At 51.3% G+C, this 16,007-nt stretch overlaps 1 protein-coding gene across 18 annotated transcripts in view; it reads left to right on the top strand.

Annotated features, from left to right (window-relative positions):
• CTBP2 (C-terminal binding protein 2) overlaps positions 1–16,007 on the top strand; it is a 156,968-nt gene that overhangs the window by 94,540 nt on the left and 46,421 nt on the right. For 11 of the 18 annotated variants that reach the window (XM_025467576.3, XM_049103319.1, XM_049103321.1 and 8 more), the window contains one exon: positions 13,698–13,857. The exons of the other annotated variants lie outside the window; for them this stretch is intronic. In XM_025467576.3, coding sequence (XP_025323361.1) covers positions 13,800–13,857 — 58 coding nt within the window. In that variant the 5' untranslated portion in view covers positions 13,698–13,799. The remainder of the gene's footprint in view (positions 1–13,697; positions 13,858–16,007) is intronic. 18 annotated transcript variants of the gene reach the window in all.

Below are 16,007 nucleotides of genomic sequence, written 5' to 3'. Positions count from 1 at the left end.
CCAGTGTACCGAAAGCACCAGGCCTGACTCGTGCAGTGGCCGCGGCTTCTCCTGAGCGTGTCCCCGGGGCCCGCGGACAGGAAGGCCGGGCTCCAGCGCCTGACCTATGTCACAGCAATAACAAAGACCAGGCCGGCCTGTCGCCCGAGGCAACAGGATGGGCTTCTCAAGGCGGGATTAAAAGGTAAGTTGGATCGCGGACAAATCAGGCCAACAGGCTTCGGAGGCTGAGGCTTTGTCAACAAATGAACTTGGCTCTATTTTAAGCCATGTTATGTACCAGGACTTCCTGTTTTTCCAAAGAAACCTCTTGTTTTGGTTTTCGTAATGATGGATTTATTGAAACGTTTTGCTATTCGGGGGACCCACGTTGTTTTCCAACCAAAAAGTCAAAACTGGAGATTTTGCGGCCGGAGAGGTGACGCGGCCGTGCAGTGACAACGTTGCTGCCCCGAAGGCTGCTCATTCAGGGCCCGGTGGCCTCGGTGGCCTCGGTGGCCGGGCAGTGAGCGAACAAAGAGCTAATTGCCAGGCAGGGTCCTAGACGGATTTTGTAGCTCAGAGTTTGGCCTCTTGTTGCAAGGGCAGTGGGGGCTGGTCAGAGGACAATTGAAAGGGGCTTTTTGTTGTTTCTCTGGGCTAAGTCGAGCCATGTGTGTCTGTCTTTCTAGGAGCGCGGGTCTGGCCAATCAGGCCCGTGTAGATCCCACTCGCTTCCTGCCGACCTTTCGACACCGACAGATGTTTTTTCTTACAAGTGTCGTTAGGGCTCTCTCCACTCGCTGACCTCATCGCGTTTTAGTGAAGCCACTTTCCTATGGTTTTGTTCCTCAAATTCCCTTTACCCCATCCTGAGTTCCCCTCTGAGATTAAGATCACCCTGCCTGCTCTTTCTGCCACCTTCTCTCCTGCCTCTTGGACCTGGCATGGGGAGCTGAGCCCACCCCAGGTCCTGCAGGGCTGGGCTGACCCACAACAGCTGGAGGCACCCTGTGCCCCATGAACCGAGGGAAGCCGTGTGGCTTGAAGAAAAAGTCTAATGGAGGCTCATGAGCCAGGAACACACCAAACGACCCAACATGTCAGTGTGCGAGAACCTTCCAGAACCTGTGGATGTGTGCCATGACCGTAGCTCCTCAAATACTGTGGGCCGTGGTGTGACTGGGAGGTGGGTCCCCAGTAGGTGACATCATGGCAGCCTGTGTGACCTGGACAAGTCACTGCCCGTGGCAGGGGCTGGGAGTGATCATGTGGGAGATCCTAAGCCCATGAAAGTGTCTGTAGCTGACACCCCTAGTCCAAGAGAGCGGACCACCATCGGAGCCGACACGGTATCTGTTCTGGAGGCTGGAAGATGGTGTTGGTATTTCAGCCTTTCCCTGAAACTGTGACACAGCAAACGCAGCTAGGACACTTGAGCCATAGTCTCCAACCCCTTGGGCCCTGATCTGGGTTTCCTCTGGGCTCACTCTTCTGAAACGTCTGGGCCAGGAGTGCCTCCCCTGTTCTGTGATCATCTGGGATGTTGGGGTCTTGCCCAAAGTCAACCAACCAAAGAGCACATTTGGCAACTGAGGTGGTGCTGGGTGTGTTCTTTGCAGTGTAGACTGAAAAATTGTTTATCGAATTCTGCAGAGTGGAGCCTGCTGGTGAGCTCCTTCTGTATGTGTTGGGTGACTTCACGCCCGAAAGCCCCTAGATCGGTGCCTGTCACACGTGAAGCACTTGTGAAGCGAGTGTTTGCTGGTGCTAAAGTAACGAACGTCCCAGCCATCCGAGACTATACTATACTCCACAGGTTGGCTGTGTGTGTACCTGGACTCTGTCTTCCTAATGAGTTTACAAACCAGCCTTTGTTGCGCTTACTTGCTCACTTACTTACACGTGGGTATTGCCTCTGGGGCCTGGCAGGGCGTGTTAGTTGTGGTTCAGGGACGTGGGCATAGCTAAATGAGATGGAGCTGTCACGTTTTCAACCTGGCGTGTGGGGCTCAAGCTGACTCTTGGGCTTCCAGATTCTTGCCCCAGTAATGCCTCTGCACAGCCCCCAGGTGGGGAGTGCCACGGGGACCCTCAGGGATGAGCAGAAACACGGGCTGGGAGTGACCCAGAGTCATTGAGTCTCATGTTCTTCATCTGTGAAGCCAGCAGTTTGGATTCGGTAACTTCTCAAGTTTCAGAATGTTCCAGAAATGCTGTGGTTCCAAGAAGATGTCAAGGCCCACACAGGCATGTGTGTTCATGCCCCACGGCTCCACTCCATGCCTTTTCTGCCCTTTGGGCTCTGGGTGGGCTTGCTGATCTCTCAGAGCTCGCATCTGCTCACGTCGCAGGAATGGGCCACGTGTTTGCTCCGAAACTCTGTGCAGGCTGCTTTCATGTTACCTGCATTCTGTTTTTCTCTGATTAGAAGAGCTCAACTTTCATAGGAGCTGCAGTTCAAGGACCACTTCTAAGATAGGAAACAAGAGGGCCTGTTTATCCAGTGAAGTGCCATGGGGACGGTGGCCAGAGGCTGCATTCTTAATGTGGGGCCTGGCCCCTGAGAGATCTTCTTAATGTCCCCAGATTTATGGGTGTGCGCGGGTCAGAGTGGAGACCCTGGGGTGCCTCAGTTAACTCTGCGTCCATGTGGGTGTGGATCGCAGCCTGGGGACGTACTGAAGTGTCCGGGGTAAGGGAAAATCACAGCTGGCTTTCTGCTCTCCGGGCCCATGGGCCTTGCTGATGCGCAGAGCGTCGTCTACCCCGGGGTTCACGGCAGCAGGAATATCACAGACCTCGGGTCAGCGTGGGCGACTGAGGATTTGCAGCATTTTGGTGGCTTTCTGTAGTGTTCCCTGTCTTGGAGGTAATGGAAACTTGGTGCCAGTGCAGCACAAGGGTATCCTTGTTTGTTTTTTAATCTCTTCTGTTGAACTATCGTATCAGTGACTGTAACGTGTTCAAAGCAGGGTGTTCTCAGATTTGGGGAGCAGGGCACAGTTTAAAGGGAAGGCTAGATAGCATTTTTCTCTTTGTGTGTCTCCCTGAAAACACATGTCTCTGTCTTTCAGGAGGCAATGGTGGGATTTTGGGGAGGGGATGGACTGGCCCGTTCTGATTGGCCGGCGTAGCAGCCACTGCAGCCCAGCACCTGGGTAGGTTTGTATTTGTTGAGTTTATGGACACACGGCTGGACTCCTGTTGACTTGGCATTGGTGTTGTGTAATAAAGCCAGGATTGTTGACAAATCGCACCCATAGGGGCCATCACCCCTTCACTATGGCCGGGACCCCCGCCAAGGTAGTCCTGAGCTTCCCCGAGCATCACTGGTGCAAGACCCTAGAGGATTTCTTGGGGCGGCTATCCCCAACATCATCAGTGTGCTAGTACCACCGACCCGGTGCTTGAACAACAGAAGTGTGTGGTCTCGTGGCTCTGGAGGCCAGAAGTCTGAGAGCGGGATGTCAGCGGGGTTGGTTTCTTCTGTGGGCTGGAAGGAAGGGCCTCTTCCAGGCCTCTCGTCTTGGCTTATACATGGTCATCTCCTCCTCGTGTCCTCACACATGGCCCCTGTGTCCAAATTTCTCCTTCTTAGAAGGACCCCAGTCCTATTGGACTAGGGGCCACCCTAATGACCCTAGTTTAACTTGATTACCTCTCTGAAGACCGTACTTCACCACATTCAGAGGTACTGGGGCTTCTGACTTGAATGTCGTTTTTTGTTGGGGGGAGGATCCAGAACTCAGTGCGATAACAAAGCACTCACACCTGATGTGACTGTGAGCAGTTAGCTGAGAATGTGTGTTGAGCTCTGGGGTGTTCCGATTCGGACAACAGGGACCATAAGGCAGTTTGGATCACAAAGGTGGGCGTCCAAGAAACTGCCTTCCCCTAGAATGACATCTTGTGCCATTTGTGCATGTTGTCCATCTGGGGACACAAATACTCTGTCCAAATAATCCTAACTTCTCCGGGCCTCCCTTCCCCTGTCTGCTCTTTGTCTGGCAGGGGCTCCAAAGTGTACAGCATCCCCGTACATTAGCTCCAAGTGGATCTTTAAACAGCGATCACCTTGTCAAGAGTTCTTAATAGGATTTCATGTAAAATTAGGATCTTGGGGCATTAGCACATGGTGAGCTGTAATAATCTAAACAGGTGATTGTATTCATGGGAACCATCCCATGTTTGCCCTGTTTGTGAAGCATCCAGGTCATTATGACAAGGATTCACACCTCTGGAACATTCTCACGGGGCATGTTGCAGCCTCCTCCCCTATTCCAGCAGCCTCTCCACACTAAGGTATATTTTATCCATAGTTTCCAACACTCTGGGCTACAATAAATGTAAAAATGGTGTTGTTTACCCACCAAAGACTTAGAGAACAGAACTGGGGGCCCCTGTAACACCGGGGAAATAATTCAGGAAGACCATTTAACTCTAGGAATACCCTAAAACAGAAAAAAGGAGTGCTCTCGTGGCTCCCTTCTTGAATTTGATCAGCAGAGATGAGTCTGTGTGAAGTAGAAGTGTCATCCGCTTCTCCTCCATGTGACTGCCATCCTGGCCTCCCTTCTTTGGTTGAAGTCATGGATACTAAGCCTGCCCACCCCCATTTCTGGTACCACCCCCATCCTCTATTAAAACGGAGTCAGGGGTCTCTGGGTGGCTCAGCGGTTTAGCACCTGCCTTCGGCCCAAGGTGTGATCTTGGAGTCCCGGGATCGAGTCCTGCATTGGGCTCCCTGCATGGAGCCTGCTTCTCCTCTGCCTGCGTCTCTACCTCTCTTTCTCTGTGTCTCTCATGAATAAATAAAATTAAAAAAATAAATAAATAAACCAGGTCAAACAAAAACGAATAGCGGCACAAGCTGTTTTATTTCATGTTGTTAAATAGCTACATCTAAGATGAAGATATTCCTTTCTGTGACTCGGGTTGGAAAGATAAGGTCTGGGAAGAACAGCTTTGCAGTCAAAAGACTTTCTGGAGTTGGGGGATGTCTGGTTCCTGCTCAACACTTAACTGTGTCGCCTGAGATTACAGATGCCTCCACAGCTCCACCGCGGTGGCTGTTCTTGTAGAGAAATGTCACGATGGGATTTGGGTATTTGTAAAGCTCCAGATGTGGAATATCTGTCGTCATAAAACAAACTTACTACTCTGTTCCCGAGGTCTGAGTTGACTTTGCTGATGTCTGCCTTTGTGTAAGCAACACCTCATATGAAATAAAGGACGGGCCACCCCCAGTGGCCACTCGGAACGTTCCTGTCCCACGATGTGCCTGCTGGTGATGCCCTGACATGGTGGCTCCTCCGACGTGGGCAGCTGTGGGCTGAGTTGTGTGATGGGGCCTTCCCCGGGCGTGGTCCCTCCCGGCTGGGCTGGGCTGCAGGTTGCTTGGGAGTGTATCTGGTTTGGTCCTCAACTGGCCACTGTACCCCATCCGGCCCCAAACTTGAGAGGCTAGGTTTCCCTGCTCCTTTAGGCAGATGGGCAGGTTCAGAGTGAACTCTTCCAGCCGTTTCTTAGAGATCGTCTTTCTAGACACTAGCTTTTGAAAACCAAACAAAGGGACTCTCAGCCATCCATCGTTCACATTGGGATAACCTTATCTCCAACAGACCAACTTGAATCCCCTCCCCTGCCAGCCTTGGACCTGGTGGGCCCATCCGGGTGGTCGTCTACCCCCAACCTGGGCAATACAGAGGATCCTGCTCCAAATCTCTGTGTTTTGGAATGTGGTGGCGAGGGACTTCCATCAGATGCAGAGAGAAAAGAGGAGAGACTCTTAGGATGCTTTCTGGGGAAGGCGGAGTTGGGGGTGAGGTGGGGTACTCCGGCGTCTTGGTGTGGTGATCTTCAAAGACCTGCCCTGCCAAGTCAGGCCAAGAGTCAGCTATGCCGCCCAGCGGCATCCTGTTGCTATGGCAACCTGGGCTCTGAAATGGGGCTGGGAGAGGATGCTGGTCCTAAGGAGCTGTGGAGATGGGATGAGGCATGTGCGTCACCCCTACTCCAGCGTCGATGGACAGACCAGCCCCCCTCTCAACCTGAACCATCTGGGTGCCCACAGGTGTGGAGAAGGGAGCTTAGAATGCAGTGATCAGGAAAGACTGAGGTCAGCTCTCCCTCTGCTGGGTCATTTAAGGGGTCCAGGGAGAAGTGCCCTGGCTCCAGGCCACTGCTTGCTGGTCAGAATTTATTCCCAAATATGGTTGGAAAAAGTCACTTTTTTCACCTCCCTCTCTGTTAATGTCTCCTGAAAAGATGGTGTATCCTGAGGTCATCTGTTTCACAACACACTGCTGGGGGTCAAGGAGAGTTGCACAATTACCAATTAGCCAGGTGGAGATGGTGCTGCACCCCGTGGTGGAAACCCTGACGCGCCTTCGCTCTGTATCCGTCTCTTCTTTCCTCTCCTTAGAAACTATATCCCTGCCAAGTTGTTTTCATTTTTCATCACTATGGCTCATTCCTCACTGATGTGTCTTTAAACAAGAAGCATGGGCGTAATGGAAAATCATCCTTCAGGGTGGCCATTCCCTTCCTGAATCAGGGAGCCTCTTGCTCTCTCACCCACCTCCTTGACTTACCCAGCTCTGAGAGAAGCAAACCTCAGCTGCCAGCCCAGGCCTCAGGTGACGGGGTGCCTGCCTGGGTTCCCTTTCACCCCTGCTGGTCATGGTCCTAAATCTGAAACCATCTGAGGTTTTAAGGGTGATTGGAGATGTCGGTGGGGACTGACGGAAGGTGCGGTGTGCCATCCTGAAATCCATTCAGGCCTTTCCTTCTGGAGGGTTCTTGTAGAGTCCACGGGATTGAAATGAACTAGGCCAGTGTCTGTGCAGTGGCTCAGGGCTCTGTGGCCTGGGAAGGCCACGCCGGGTGTGCAGTGCCCTCTGCTGGCCAAAGGGCCCCATCGCTGGGCGCCAGGCCTGCTGGAAAGGCTTAGACCCACAAGGTCGGCCCCACACCAGTGGTTTCCTACCAGCTGTGCAAACGAGCCAAGACTGCAGAGAGCCGGTCCTCCTCACCCATGGATTCCAGACTGTACGGTGTCGAGAGACAAGCAGGCTGGAATCTTCAGGTGAGCAGCAAAACTTGTGTCCCGTAAGGAAGGCCGACGCTCCCAAGAGGGCAGCTGAGGATTCAGGGTCTACTGGTGGCAAGAAATCAAGAGGCAGAGGTCTTCAAAATCTCACATTGATTTTTTTCAGAATTCAAGATCTTGTCATTGGCCAACTGATTGCTAAAAAAAAAATTGTCCTTATTAGACATGCAAATACTAATGCAATTCATAAAAGGATAGAATAAGCAAAGAAATCCAAACTGCCTTTAAAGTGTTAAATCTTTACTCCATCTCCATCCTGTTCCTCCCCCACCCCACCCTCCATTCAATAGGCCATTTTAAAGTTTATTTTTAAGTAAGCTCTACACCCATCGTGGGGCTCGAACTCAAAACCCCATGATCAAGAGTCACATGCTCCTTTGGGTGAGCCAGCTTGGTGCCCCTCCGTAGGCTATTTTTAAGTTTAGCACAGCGTTTGCTTACGGTCTCAGCGATCCCCTGGTGGCTCCTGCCTTGGCTGACCTCCAGGTCCAAGCCTTGGTGGCCGTTAGTTATGGATGCTTTTACCCTGCACTGAACCACGACAGGTGCACACGGATGCGCCGTCTCATCACAGGCTGCAGACTGCACCCTCAGGTGACCTTTGGGGCGCTGCAGTGGCCACCCCAAAAGCCTCACCATGGCCACAGCCTCTCTGCAGGCCTTTTGTGAGAATTCCGACCGTTCTGGATGCTTCCTCTGTATGGTGTTCACTTTTGCTCGCTCGGATGCACACCTACAGTAATTCCTTGCGTTCAGTATGTAACAGAAGAGGAGTTACCTGGTCCCATTGAACTTCCTCTGTCTGCAGAGAACATGACGCTGCTCCTCCCTTCATCCTGTCCAGCAGACTTGTCAGCTCCAGATCCAAATTGTCATGCCAAAGGAGGGAAGGGTCAGAAAACTGAGAAAGGAAAAAAAAAAAATTGGTGTTCCTACAGTTCTCAGTGTCAACACCATGACCAGTGTCATAAAAGGTGATTTTTTACGTTTATTAATTTAAGGGAAAATTTGTTTATTTGCCTTTATCTTTTTTGTTCTGTTTGCTTTTGTTTCTAAAGACCATTGTATTATAAAAGTGAAGGTATTAATTTTTGAAGCATACTTGTAAGTCGAGTGCTCTAAAAATGTGTGAAAAATTCTGAACATGGGAAGTCTCCTTTTCTTCAGCCTGGGGAAACCAACGCTTAATTTTCATTATGACACAAAACAACCAATTAGGAAAATCATGAATCGATGCTGTTCAAACTCTGTTCTTGGTGATAGTTGTTAGCAAGTGAAAACATTGAGAATTCTTGAGTCTTGTATTTAACACCCGGAAATGTATTTTCATGTGCTAACAAGGCAGAAGGGCTCACGCGGCACCGTTGGCCAAGGAGTTGGTCTTAGCACAAGTGTGGCTTTGACATGTGCTCCCTCCTGGTGGCATCTTCCACCCATGCAGGACTCCCTCCCTGGCACTGAGCTACCTCATGCTACAAGACTTGCTTTCTTGGTTTGTGACCTTCCAGTCTCTTTACTCTTCATCTCTCTCACTCCCTCAGAGCCACAGATAATTATTTTGCATAGAACTCCAGGCCCATAGTTTCTTAGCCTCCCTTCCAAACGATAGAAAGCTCTGAAAACTTTTAATTCTTTGGTAACCCATTTGGCAGCAGGTGTTGACCTGGCCTGAATGGTTGAGGGTAATTTTTGCATCTTGTATGTTCATCCAGTTTGGGTGTGTTACTGGTCCTGGTGCAGACATTTGAGTGATTGACCTGGGGGTCCACCATAATATAATGTAAGTCCTGTATTGCGTCTTTCAAACTCAAATGCATCTGACTTCTGAAGCTTGCGTGGCCCCTGGGTGCTGGAAAAGAAGTGTAGTGGACCTGTGCTAATGGCACCTGAAGCTATCCATGCACATCTGTCCAGTGATCACAGGGTGACGCCCATGGAACTGATGGAGGGCACATGACCAGGGTGTGGCCTTGTCACCCACGGGTTGGGCTGCTGGGAGTTCCCTGGAGAAAGATGAGCAGCCTTGCCAAATAGTGTAGGGTCCTGCTGGTTACCTCTGGGGCATGGGGTGGGCGTTGTGGGGCTGGGAATCACCTGTACACCATATTATATGCCACTTGAGGTCTGAACCATGGGTTTCCCCTTTCAAAAAAAAAAAAAACCTAAATATGCCCCAAAGCTACTGAGGAAAAATTAAGGAGCAACTGTAGCTTTGAGACCATTACAAAATTGACTTCAGTAAGCCTTTTTCCCCCCACAATCAATCTTCCCCCAAAGCCTCATTTTCTTCCCTCAAAAAAGTTTTAATAATTTTGTAGTTAACTGTGGGATCATGTCAACCATTTACCAAAGGCTAAGCCAGGTTTTTTTTTTTTTTTTAAACCCATTGATCCCTGACCCCTGTAGAACATTTCTTCTGATAGACTTGATCAAACAAACCCCAGATCCCTTATTAAGGGGATTGTCTCCAGCTCTCTTCCTAGGAAAGGAACCTATTGTTCCTGTTTGGCTTCTGAAAATGCTCGAACAGGTCATTTTGTGATAGCCTCAAGACCAGTGACTCTTGGGTCTCAATGAAGAATGAGAGACAGATTTCCGGGCAGTTGTTCTTGGTGGGCCAGCATTGCCAAGGCCCTAGTTTAATACACTGACCTTGCCCATATGCTGGATGCCACCTGCCCGCAGAGTCTTTGCATGCGCCAGCTCCTCCCTGTTGCCTTGGCCTCCGCTGCTGCTCTGTTGGGTCACTCACAGGTTGGTTGAACAAGACTATGGACACATCATTAGAGACTTGTAGGATGGGGCGAAGGAGACCTGAGGAGTGGTGCCATTCCCTTAGGATCCCAGGCTCGGAAAGGTGGGAGCCTTTGTCGTACCCACGCTGCCAGGTCTATGGGGGCCTTTTCTCCTTGTACTGGATCATCTTGACCTCGCATACTGAGTATCTAGCCCCCTTGTGGGCACAACAGTGCAATATATGGAGGACTCCAAGGGTGCGTTCAGAATTTGGCAGCACTGGCTTATGGTCCTATGAATTCGTCAGCACATCCTAAAACTTGGTGTCTCTTTATCAACATAGTGTTTAAGTAGATTTCCTTAAGAAGACTTTTCATGTGGAAAGACATCAATTACTTGGGGTGAGTTCTTTCGTCTGCCTAATGTTTATGAAGAGTAGGAATTAGAATAAACTGTGAGGGCATTTTTTTTTTAACTTGTGATTTTTACAAATGTAAATGAGCAAGGACTCAGGGTTTCTGTGCGTTGTGGAGTCTTGGTCCTGGCAGGTGGGCTGCTAATGGTCATATTTAGCAAAGTTAGTCCACCCAGATTTCAGACCTCACTGGAGAAGAAGGACCCATTTCTCTCGTACTTCCTTTTGGGTGTGTGTTTTGTGTTTGAAATACAAGTGAGTGGTCATAAAATGCAGTGGTCGTCCTGTGTGCTGCCCTTTTAAATCTCAGTTTTCTCTTGGAAACCCACGTTGAGACCTCCCACCCTCACGGCTGCTTTCTGGTGCTGACAAGAATCTATGGATCTCATGCAGACATCTTTCCCCTTCTGCAATGAGCTAGATTCTTTGACCCCAAACCTTTCAACCCTGGATCACCCCTCACCTCAAGCTAACTAAATGTCAGGTCTTTCTGTGGTTTGCCCCGCGATATTAGGGTCTCCCCTTTGGAGGAGAAGACGGTGGTAGTTTTCTTGTAAGGTTTGGCACTGGTGACCCTACTTCTGAAAAGACCTGATTTGCCCTCTGACCTTTCTTGAGTTCCACTGAGGTCATCCTCCTAGCCTCTGAGCCAGAGGGAAAGGTATACACATAAAAACATCCTTTTTTTTTTTTTTTTTTTTAGATAATTATAAACATGGAGCCTGCTTACCCTTGGTCATTTGCAAGTAGGTTCTAGAATTCTCCTCCCTTGTGTGACACCACAACTATGGTTTGAAGTTGTATGCTTTGCGCCAAAGAGGGACAGTGGGACACAGTCCCCCCCACCCACCCACCCTTTTCCTTCCCTATGTGTACCTTGATTTGTTGTTAAACACTTGACTGGATAGTGTCAAGCGATGATAGTGGTGATAAATTCGGTGGTGGAGAAGGGCCTGATTGTGAGTGGAGGCTGGTATAAGGCAAAGGGGGGTGGGGCTGGCTTTCCCGCAGGTGCTGCCCAGGGAGCCCAGGGCCGGCGCAGAGGGTACGGGGTGCTGGTGTGGACACCAGCCAGAGACCGGAGCTCGCTCGGAGGAGGGCCTGTCCCTGTCATCGGGAAGAGGGTTATGCTAATTAAGTCTTCATAAATAGCTTGCTCCCCGGGAGAGCCAGGGAGGAAACTGTGACATTTCATACATTTTTGCTTCAAAAGAGATATTGGGGGGAAGGGGATGGAGCTTGGAGAGTCAGTGGTCACTGCCACTGGTCCCGGCCAGCCTCTGCCTGGTGGTGGCCTGGTGAGCCTGAATTCACTGGTGACGAGGGAGGTGCCGCAGCCAGAAGGGCCAGCATAGGGGTCTGCTCCCTGCACCCCCCAGCCTAAAAAATACCCAGAGAGTCCATTGCCCGTTTTCTTCTTCTTCTTCTTCTTTTAAATAATAGGACGCAGACTATTTGTGTAAGCCAATGCCTGATCTTTCCCTTGATTGCATAATCGAGATTCTGCTTATCAATTTTTCAGGACGCCATCTAATTATACAAATTAAAATTCAAAGGGAAGCAAAAAGAATGATTAGGCCTCACTTGGGGGATTGGAGGAGGAGGGTGTGAAAGCCGGCTTGCCTCGGATGATAATGCTGTCATTTTTCATCTCTAAGGCACTTTACAAATATTAACTAATTAATTCTCTCACCCCTCGGCTACCATGAGGTTCTGACTTCACGCCAGCGTGGAGAAGGACCACGCTGCCACTTGACGATCAGACCTCAGGACCCAAGCAGATGGAAATTTGCCGGCCGAGCTCTGGGGTCCGAGGCTGCCCCGTGGGGGTCTCACGGGCACCAGCCCTGGCGTCCACCTGGCTGCCCCTCTGTCTGGGACTCTGGTCTCCGCTAGGAACCCCCTTCTCTCCTTGGTGTTGCTGCCTTTCCTAAAGCCCAGCAAAAGCAGGGTGTTTTATGATGCATCCGTCACGTCTGCACCGGGGACCTCCCACATGTTGACCCGCATGGTTTAGGATGGCCTTCACCTCCTCCCTAGTCTGGTGTCATCAGATCTCAGATTTGGGGAGCTCCCCGGGTTGGGAAAGGGCTTAGTATCTCTGGGATGTTGTGTTAATTATTTATGTGATTAGAAATTGTGTTTTGTTTTTTTTTTTTCCCCTAGCTCTTTTAAAAAAAAAAAATCGTGTAATTATTGCCATAAATCTTTGGGGTGCGCCTCATTGCTGGGAAATTAGCCATTAACTACCAGGAAGTCTGGCTTCTCCCAGTCAGACTTGCATTCTGACCTTTGATAAAGTAACTCCCAGCGTTTTTGCATAATTGATGACCATCCGTAATAATCCTCCTGATTAACCCTGGAGCCTCACTTTTGCCTCCTATCCCCCCTCATTTGCTGGGTAACTAAGGGCAACTTTTCCCATGTGTGCACGTGTTGTTACAATAAGACGGCAGCAATGAGTCAAAGCTCGGACGTTGTGGGGTGCAGAGAGCGACTTGTGGCTTCAGCGGGTACATGGGATGAGCAGGAAGGTGGGGGTCAGAGCTCCCAAAACACCCCCCCCCGAAGCCGCCCTCCACAAACGAGCTGGGCAGCAGCCCCCCGCTCCTCAGGTGGCACGTGGCTCTCCCCACCGAGAGTCCCGCAGCCCCCAACCCAAGTGGGAGCCACTCCTCTCTGCCTCGTTTCTGCCTGAAACTCCGTGGGCGCACTGGGACGGGCACGGTCGCCGCTCCCCGGTGTCTAGGCCAGCAGCCTGGACCCTGCCGTCACCGGTGCCATCTGTGGCTCCCTCCAGATGCCAAGGGGGCCCCAGAGGATGGCAGTGGACACCCTTGGCTTCAGTGGCTAGGCGGTGCGTGGCTTCCTGCCCCCTTCTCCCGTGGTGGGGTCCGGGGCATATGTGGTGCTGAGCAGCGGCTCTGGCTCGTTCCCCCCAGAGGGGCCCTTGGGAGTTTTGTGAACTGCCTGCCCGGTGAAAGGCCTCCAGAGAACCTGTCCTGTGGCCACGCTGGGTGTCTGTATCTCCTCGCCCACGGGCCTGGGCCCTACCCCCTGATGGTCCGGGTCGTCTGGAGTCTGCCCCCATGTGTTGGCAGAAGCGGGCAGGCCCAGCTGGCCCCGTAGCGTGGTCGCTGGCCTTGGAGTACAAATCACTAACAATTCAGGTTGTTGGCAATTGGTGTTTACAAAAAGCCAAGAGCTCTAGATGCTGCTGTTTACTGTTTTCAGAAACAAATAACAACTGTCTTGTGCGTACGTTCCCTTGAGACAGGGCGGGAGCCTGGCCTAGTGGACTCCAGCAACCTCCGCGTCCCGTGTTGGAGGGAGGAGAGAGCCCGCGCTGGTGGCAGGTCCCCTAGTAGGAAGTGGCAGTAAAGTCCTGCATGACCTGTTGTCCTGTGCCCGCAGGGTGTCCAGAGAGTAAGGATTCTTTTCTCCTTGTTTCAGGGTTCATAGTGGCGTAATGCCCGCAGACTCCTGCGCGTTCCCCTAAGTTCTTAGAGGACCGCTTTGCCTTTTGAATCAGAGAGTTGCAAAGTTCGATAAAGAATGGCCCTTGTGGATAAGCACAAAGTCAAGCGACAGCGATTGGACAGAATTTGTGAAGGTAAGAGCCAGCGTCATTGGCGGGTTTGTGACCAAAGGCGCATAGTCCCGCCCTGGAACCCTCGCCCCGCTCACTGCTGACCCCCGCGGGGGGATCTGGTTCCCTGTTCAGACCGAAGCCCACTCCGGCCAGAAGCCCCCCGGCCCGAGCACCCCCTGCCCATGCCCTGGGCCGCGTGGTCGGTCGACCTGACCTGCGTGCAGGGCTGCCCGGCTCCCAGGGTGTAGGGGTGGGGCTAGGACAGCTGGGGAGGGGGTGGCCCTCGGTCTGTTTCTTGCGCACACCCTAGGGTCACCCCTGCATACGGAGGACACTGGATAACAGGGCCATCTTTTTTCACTTCTCTGGGGTTTCCGGACTTTTATCTGTTTCTGATTAAGATATTTACAGTGATGAATTCCAAGATATTCCTGAAGAGCCCAGCATTGCCCCCTCATTATGTGTTCACATCCCTGGTATCTTTGAAAATGTCTGGAAGTGTTTTATTCATGAAAGGAAAAATAAACATAATTAAAATCTAATGGAAACCTGGGGACGAACCTCTGAGATGTTGATTAAACACCATCCCCTCCTAATTAGGGAGCGGCGAGAAATCCAGAGCGCGGCTCTGGGCCTGGGGTTGAGTGCTCTTGCCAGCCACGTCCGCACTGCCTGGTTCCTGGTGACCTGGCCGTGGGGTCTGTCACTGGGGGGTCACGGAGGGGAGCCTCGCAGGCAGGGTGGTCACAGCTCCCCCGCCCCCACCCCGCATGTGCTCACACCCTCCTGGGCCTACCTGCTGCCCATGTGGACTGGATTGTCCTGAAGGCAGATGTGGCTCAAGCCACATGGGGTGGAGGCATCAAAGACGTGTTGTACCGTGTGACCGTAGGCCCCGCGAGCGCTCTGTGATCCGAGAGTGTAGCAGTACTCACTGTCCCCCTACATCCCTGGGGTTCTGCAGCTGTGTAGGGGGTCTGGGATTTAAAAGTTTGGTTTGGTTTTGATAAACATGACAAAGTTCTCAAACCTACAGAAAGCCCGATGGACTAGAATGGACACTGATATGCAACTTCATTTACCAGCTGATAACATTGGCTGTCACTTGCTTTCTTTTTTATATGTTCCAATAGAGATGCGTGTGTGTGCACATGTATGTGTGAATGGATGGGTGGACTTTCCAGAACCATCTAAAGGTTGTAGATGCAACAGTTCCTCCTAAGTACCTATGGCATGTGTCCCCTGTGAGGACCTCTCCTGATGTAAACACGGCGCCATAACCACCCCCCGACGCAGGGAGCTGACCCTCCCCACGTGTCCTCTAATACAGACTGCATGGTCTCCTTGCCTCCGCTCATCTGTTTCCAGCTGCTTGGTTTGTGCAGAAATGAATCAAGGGACACATTTAGTTGTCCTGTCTCCTTGGTCTCTCCTTCATCTAAAATTTTTGTCATGGTCCTTTTGACTTTCAAAAGCATTGGTGGTCATTGAAAGAGCCCAGGCCACCTGGTTGGAAATGTCCCACAATCTGGGTTCACCTGATCAGGTGGGGATTTATGGAATTAACTTCTGACCCCTGGTGGCAAGGTGTTTGGTTTAAGGTTTCGGGGGCCCCTGCTTGAAAAACTAGTGCATCAACTTTCTGGGGTTGGTGTCCAGAATGCCTGTGGTGCTGATTCTGCCCCCCTGGAATCCAGGATCCCTGTGTGTATCTGGACGTCCCACATCAGAGATATGATCGGGACTGGAAAGCTGGTGGCCTTTCCCCTCTGTGTTTTAGAGCTGTCACAGGGGCAAAACCATTGATGGCTCTTTCAGGCCCTCTCTCCCGCGCATGGCTCACCAACCTCCCACCCACTCTTTTTTTTTTTTTTTTCCCCCACCCACTCTTTATGACGGGAATTTCAGTATCTGCTTCATCCGTGAATGGCATTCCTGAGATGGTCGCAGGTACAGTTTTTTAAATTTCTCAATAGGCGCCATCAAGATAGACGTGGGAAATTCGGTGGCTTGGGTGTTACTTGCAAAATCCCCAATCCCAAATATTCACTTGCTGTCCCGTCCAGCCTAACAGCTGTTTGAAGGTGCTTCATTGGTGGCCCTCGAGTTTATACACCGAGTTAGCATCGTTCATGGGCCGGACAGGTGGTGCCCGTTTTGCAGCTGCTTAC

This window comes from Canis lupus, chromosome 28, assembly GCF_003254725.2.
Source record: "Canis lupus dingo isolate Sandy chromosome 28, ASM325472v2, whole genome shotgun sequence".
Taxonomy (NCBI): Eukaryota; Metazoa; Chordata; class Mammalia; order Carnivora; family Canidae; genus Canis; species Canis lupus.
The sequence above is the reverse complement of the archived record's forward strand: the minus strand, read 5'-3'. Positions and strand labels throughout refer to the sequence as shown.